Source organism: Styela clava, chromosome 10 (genome assembly GCF_964204865.1).
Source record: "Styela clava chromosome 10, kaStyClav1.hap1.2, whole genome shotgun sequence".
Lineage (NCBI taxonomy): Eukaryota > Metazoa > Chordata > Ascidiacea > Stolidobranchia > Styelidae > Styela > Styela clava.
Genome location: NC_135259.1, coordinates 3,032,138 through 3,039,184, shown reverse-complemented (window position 1 = coordinate 3,039,184; position 7,047 = coordinate 3,032,138). Strand labels below are relative to the sequence as shown.

The 7,047-nt window shown below is 35.3% G+C and overlaps 1 protein-coding gene across 1 annotated transcript; it reads right to left on the bottom strand.

Moving 5' to 3' along the window:
• Positions 1-473: 473 nt before the first annotated feature.
• Positions 474-6,627, bottom strand: LOC120337503 (uncharacterized). The gene is made up of 8 exons (XM_039405297.2): positions 6,050-6,627; positions 5,392-5,544; positions 4,609-4,913; positions 2,911-3,087; positions 2,457-2,621; positions 1,956-2,095; positions 1,677-1,851; positions 474-1,323 (listed from the first exon to the last, which is right to left on the bottom strand). The coding sequence occupies exons 1-8, from the start codon at positions 6,472-6,474 to the stop codon at positions 1,049-1,051; spliced, it is 1,815 nt and encodes a 604-aa protein (XP_039261231.2). The 5' UTR covers positions 6,475-6,627; the 3' UTR covers positions 474-1,048.
• Between the last annotated feature and the right edge of the window lie 420 nt (positions 6,628-7,047).

Below are 7,047 nucleotides of genomic sequence, written 5' to 3'. Positions count from 1 at the left end.
TTCGAATAGTTCAAAAATTAAAGTAGACACATAATCTATTAATACACATAAATTTAAAGTTGAGTATGTGTTACGAACGACATCAAATGTTATCAAAACCTGCACCTAATTTAAATATTCTAGGCCTAGCTAGAGGATGCAACGTCTTTTATGCATAGCATGTTACTTTGGTAGTGTAATTTTAAGTCTATCAGTAGTGCATACATATTTATGTACTGTATATATGTGTGTACAAAGCCATGCCACATTGGTTACGAATGTTGTGAAAAACCGATGGGATTTGTCACTATAGAATCGTGTCGTTTGAGAAACCGTCCATTGTTTTGAAGAAACTCTCTAATTCTGCATACGGTATTATTTTTCATTTCATAAGTTCAGTTCGCACAGTATTGTTCACATATTTTTTACCTCAAATTTTGTATCGTCAATCCAGTTTCGTAGATTATTGAAAAATAAACTAGTTACAAAGTCTTAAATTGGTTTTCTTTTATTCAAACTTCAAGAATTATATTCTGGTATAATTGTCAAGCAAATATTTACATAAAAAGACTAATCACATAACACAAAAATAGAGCACCTGAGATTTATCAAAACATTAAAAACATGAACCTATTCTAAATTATATCAACGGTTAGTCTATCAAAATTTGTTTAAGATTCCGAATGGCTTTTTACATTAATATTTTGTTTCCTAACACCATTAATCGTACTTTTTACGTACTGAGCAAGGCGACTGAAGTTGACAACACTTAGCTTGGAAAGCATTGTTATGGGCTGGGATGAAAACAGACCAAACAATATCGGGCACAATGGTACAAAACATACTTTCGGCAATATTCAAAATTCCCCATAAACTGGGCTTTCTGTAGTTTTCATGTTACGTGACATTAGGGATCGTGCAAAACACAAAGCATTGAAAAGAATCTATTATTGCTCATGTGGTATCGAATTGTGCGGCCAGTAAATATGAACTGATATGCAAAATATCATTGACGTCGGTGAATGCATACTAAATGTCACGAACATGGGCACCATTATATCAATTGTGCTCACATGACAGCACAGCCTACAAAACAGCAACAAGGTTCTACTGGCTTTGGAGCGCCCAGTAATTCTTTTGTTTCCGGCTCTGGAAATTTGCCTTGTGAATCAGCGCGAATGAAGATTCTAAGAGCAGCCAATCTATATTCTACTGAATTCGCGGCAACTGCGCTTGAATAGTCAGCTTTGTTGTATGTTTTTTCAGAAAAATCTTTCCCTAGTTGGCATTGTTGTCCTCTCCATTTTTCGATATTGTCAGTCTGGACGCAAATGACATCAGCACCTTAAACACGTTTGAATAAAGATTTAGATGTTTGCGGTGTAAATTGAAGAAGTGTTGGATTGTAGTTCGGTTATTCACGCGAAAGTAAATTCCCAGCGATATATACATATATACTAAAATGCCAATAAAAATGAAACAACCTTAAGTGAGGCGAGAATATGTTTTAGAAGACACCCAAAAATATTTGTCATTGTATAGGTGCAAGTTAGAAATACATTAGTTTTTGTAGATGTAAACTACAAAAAACGCGATTTCGCCTAAAATGTTAAAGATGAGTGGGATAGTAATGATGATTTCACAATATATATATAAATATTAACAAAACTCGATACACAGCCAGTGAAAAAATGTACCTGTAATAGCAATCCACTCATTTATTCTTTGTATTGTATCCTCAGTAGTTGCAAAAATTGGCCTTCGTATTCCACAACAACCTGCTGTAGTGATTTGGCAGGGTAGAACAGTGCGAATCGCTATTCCCGGTCTAAATGTTCTAGACAGAGGTGGATGGGGAGATTCTTGAGCAATCTGTATGAATTTAAATAAGTTTATATTCCTGGCAAGATTCTTAATTAAACCCTAATAATATTTTTATCAAGTGATTGAAATTCAGTAAAAATTTTAAAATATACCTGTGTTTCCGAAGATGACGACTGGACAGTCTGTCTTTCACCACGAGCGAACCATATTCGCAGGAATTTCAGTGTATGTAACTGAGCACTTATTTTTGATGTTTCATAGAACGAGCAGCTTGTGTTGAACGCTTTTTGCTCTAGGTATGGAAATATTTTTTGTATCTTGGTTGGTGGTTATCTCTATGTCAAGTGGCAATTTTATTTGAATCTATTCTCATAAAATTGCACCAGGAATCACAATGTATTAAACTGAATGGACGTATAGTGACATACGCTATAGCACAGCTCAATTATTATTAGTGATAAATAGAATAGGTTTTAAATGTTTATAGATGGAGTAATTAGGAAGCTCAAACATCGCTAATGGAAATTCAGGCTCTTCCAACATGAAGTTCGATTGCAAGTAAAGAACTGACAGTTTGAGAGTATTCTCTCTATGTCTATATTTGCTAAATGTTAAAACAGCAATTGCTCTTACACCAGCATTCTTACTCTTACCTTCTTGCTTCTGATTGAAAGGGATTTCAATGGCTTGAGAACCCACGATAGAGATTCCGGGTTCACTTGACAGCCAACGGCTTGCTTTTTTACTCAAAGACGAAAATCCGGAAAACGAAACATTGTCACCCTGCTTTGTTTTAGACGGTGAAAAGTCTTCAAATCCTGGTAAAGTTAATGCATTTATGAATCGGATCTGTTTGAAATTATTTTAATTGGGCAACTTTGAAAATGAGGTATAAATTTCGGAAACCAGAAAGTCTGTCATAGATTCATTGAATTTAAAAAATCGGAATTTTGTTCTGGAGATTTAGATATGTAAATTAAAATGCATATCTACTCATTCTGGATGATATGGTATAACCGCATTGATTTGGAAGACGAAGAAATATATCAATTCGGAAAGAAACAAGTCAACCGGACTTCAGGACAATCGAAATATGGCATAGCTTACCAATGTCATATTCGCCCGTGACCTGTTTATCTTCGATGTAGAAAACTCGGATGATGAAAAAATTCCATCTTCCGTGATAATCCAGACACCAATATCCGTGGTCAGGATCCAAATCTCCAGCATCACGAAAAGCATGCGAGTAGTTGATTGGTATTGACTCGATGTTGATTATATGACCTAGCATAATGTGATAATATATTTTTGATTGGTATGGTCAAATAACCTGTACGTTACTTTTATATATAAAGGTTTCAGGGATCGTGGTAGGGTGATCAGATCACATTAGATATTCGCGAAAGAGTAATGCCTAATTACTGTTATTTGTCCCATGTTGCCTGTTTAATTTAGAATACAGCTAATGAACTATAACTCAAGTTGCAACGTGCTGCAAATTGCAAACAGATATTTGCACTCGAGATGAAGGTCCTTTATCATCATCTAACCAGAGAGAAGTGTTGCTAGACAACTTTGTATATTTGTCTGGGGGTCTTTGTGGGTTTGGTATATCACGTATAGGTGTGTGGGTATTGAAAGACATGTTGAAACAAAATGCTCTATGAAAACGGAATTACGATAGTTACAGCTGTTGTCATCGGCGAGTTCATTTTTGCTTAAAGACTGAGTGTATAATCTATCCCCAAATCTATCAAGCTTAAATTCAGCGTATTCAGTTTAGGTCTTGGCATTCATTCTAGGTTAAAAGCTGGCCAATCAAAAAAGATCACGTTTATTTTTAATATTTGTGTTATCTGTTTTACAGACGTGACATGTTAACCAAAGTTTTGAAGTGGCTGTCTCTCTGGGAAACAACTTACTAATTGACAAATGTAAGACTCGAGAAAAACATCGATTATGTCAATTTTGTTTTTGACTAAAGACAAGAATGAGCGTGTGGTTTACAAATTTTTGTCAATCTGTCAAATTATGTTTCTTTGGGAAAAATCAAACTTAAAATCCTAACTCATAAAATGAGTCTTGTTTGGAACTATTTATACTTTGAAACTGTACTCTCTACATCCAAATAATATGAAAACAAACAAACTCGCATGGCTTGTTATTGAACGCAAGATGTGTTAGCCACAAGCCAAATTGCGATGCCTTTTTGGATTGGACCGGAGTCCACGAGGGACTGAACGAGCACAGCAAGCGTTTTTTGTTAACCTATGTAAAAAAAAAAATAACACATATACCGTGCTGTCGCGGCGGTGCGGTTAATACAAGTAGTCCAGATACACATAACTGTGTGAAACCGCGGGCCGCACTTTTATTTAACATAGGCTTTCTAGTAGTGGCAGGCACAAAACTTTGATTATTGATCTTATGACATTCGTTGTTCTTTCGCACAAACTATAGCTGTTAGGGCATTGCAAGCAGGTTGCACACCCCTGCCTTAAACTATTATTGAAGACAGCCACACAGTTTGCTCACAGTCACGGTTAGGATAGGAATTACATATTTATCCCGGGGGAGAGGAAAGCCGATGGGACGGCTTAATCCTATGGCGAACCACGGCCGCTCGTCCGGTTACCAGTCCAGGTCGGGTATAGGATTAGTTAGCCAGTTATTTGTTTTCGGAGGCATGGACTGGGTATAATTTTGATGTCTAACAACATGCAATCCCTGCGCCTGCTTCATATCGTACATTTTACACAATATAAAATAAACGAAATTATTAGGAATGACATATAGACAGCTTACCCGTTATCTGATTTTTAGATATTGCCTCGTTCAATTTTCGCAGCGTACTTTTTATGCCAGTGAAAGGCGGTCGATCTCGATGTTTCGGCATGGTAGTTGTATTTTTATCCTTGTTTGTGCTCTCAGGTAAAATGTTCATGTAGCAGAGTTTTCTAGCATTTCTCTCTTTGTTCGAGTGAGTATCCGAGCTTTGGGAAGATGACGTCGTAGGTACTGACGTTGTTTGAGTTTCATCTGATGGTGCAATTGATTCGGGTGCAACAAAAACTTCGTTTTCTGTTACTTCAGGCAAACTATACCAGAGCCTAGCAATGCAAATGTAATTTATGATAATCCTTTAGGACTTAGGTATTAAAAAAGACACTGACAAATGGCAGATTTGCTTGGTTGTTCTGGCAGATAACGTCTGTCATTCTGTATTGAAAGACCCTCTATTTTTTACAAGATTTGAAATAATAAATAGCATAATATTCGGTTGTGCAGCATATAAAACAACAAAAATGGAAATAGTTGTAAATTGAAAGTTAAAATTATTAATTTTGAAATGTGCAAAATGACCTACTCTGATATATTCAATGATAGTCGGTATATAGTAGTAAGTTAAAAGAAATTCAGTACTGTTTCGCTCGATTGGTTCATGGCGCTACATGTACCGAAATAATAAATACGTGGGAATATTATCTTCGATATCGTTTTCTGTCACAATCTGACCCTAGTTTTCATCACTTGAGCGCTTTCTAGCTTTACAATTGACAAACAAAATACTAAACTTATAACCCTCACCTCAATCCTATAACGTAGGATCGATCATGTGATGTTGTTGATTCGGGATTGACTCTGTGATTGTGATCTAATCTTTGATACAAACTCTCACAATTTTTTATTTGAATATGTGGATTCTGTTCCAAGAATTTATTAGCTTCTGTTACGCACGAACTATAAAAATATAAAAACAAGATGAACGAAAAGGTGTACCTCATGGCAAAACTTGGTGAAAACACGTACAGAAATTCGAAATATCTTAACAATACCGACTGGTTTATGTTAGCTAATACTAGACAGATATTGTCAATAAATACTTCAAATACAAAAGTTCAACGTGATAAAATTGTCTATAAATTTTTGCTAATTTTTGTTTAGAACTATAAACGTTGGAGGCATATTTGAAGAGGTATGAAAAGCACCTTGAACGTGGAATGCATACTCAGATTTAAGACAATCATGATTCTACAATTTGGGTATTATCGTTACCAACAATTTATATGTTTGAGGTTTTCACCTAATCCTTCTTCAATTACATGTGTGTTTGTGTTACCGCAACGATATATAGTTTTCATAAAATTATCAATTTTTATTTTTGTAATAGCACAAACAACAATTAGCTATTTAGTAAAATACTCAAATCAAATATTCGTATGAAATCAAACGGAAAATTACTTACGAAAAGCCATGGTAGTTTTTAGATGCTTGAATGGATTGGTGCTTCTTTTTAGGCATAAAATCGATATATCCCAGATTTTGCATGGGCGCGGCTTCTTCTTCCGAGCGAGTATAAAACCCACCCTTCGATCTTCTTAAAGTTGTTCCTTGGGATCCTGATGATCTCATGGTTCCAGTTGATGATGCCATAGTTGGAGAAACGTGACGACGAGTAGCAGTATCTTTCGTAGGCGATAGTCGACCTATCTCATCTCGCTCAATCTGATCAGCATCGTCATGATCTTCACAAGAACCTTGTTTGGGAAGCGTTCCATACGGTGTTACATCTCCATAGTTTCGTCGCAAAGTATCCGATCTTAGTTCTGTGCGTTCGGGTTCATGAGTTTGATAGTCAGTAGGTTCCAAATTCGCTGTCGGTGACGACATACTGCTTCTCTCAGATAATGTACTTTCAACCAAAATTATAGAAGTCTCAAAATACCTATTTGTTAAGTATGATCTTAGTAGACAAATAATCGGGATCTGTATTTCATGTTGAAAAAATGGTAAACTTGTTTTTCAGTAGATCACTAACGCACCAGCAAACTGTATATACTGTATACCTCTCGTCTCAACAAGATTACCTATAATATGAAGTGTACTTTCTCGTTTGAAAAAAACTTGCTTTGTGGTTTATCGTTTTCTTAATATTCATGATTGATGGCACATCTTAACCTTAAAACGTAATGCTCTATCAAACAATTTCTTTATTATGATAAACTACTGCTTATCCCTGTATCTAAATATATTCACCTCAAACATGGTAGATGACAGGCCATAGTTAATAGTAAAATTAAATTACTCGTATTTCATGTACGAAAAAAAAATAATTTTACTTGATTACTTATAGACTAAATATATATTGTTGCCAATACGTCTAATTTCCGTTGCTATTCAATTGGTATATTTTGCCATTTCTTTAATTTTTAAACCTAAAAGAATTTCTCTATTCTCGTACTT

What these genes read in the sequence shown, in the direction of transcription:
- LOC120337503 (XM_039405297.2), bottom strand. Translation starts at nt 6,474, where the DNA reads ATGTCGTCACCGACAGCGAATTTGGAACCTACTGACTATCAAACTCAT. An exon ending in TCCTACGTTATAGGATTGAG is followed by an intron (nt 4,914 to 5,391) that starts GTGAGGGTTATA and finishes TTGCATTGCTAG; the next exon opens with GCTCTGGTATAGTTTGCCTG. An exon ending in CACGGGCGAATATGACATTG is followed by an intron (nt 2,622 to 2,910) that starts GTAAGCTATGCC and finishes TAACTTTACCAG; the next exon opens with GATTTGAAGACTTTTCACCG.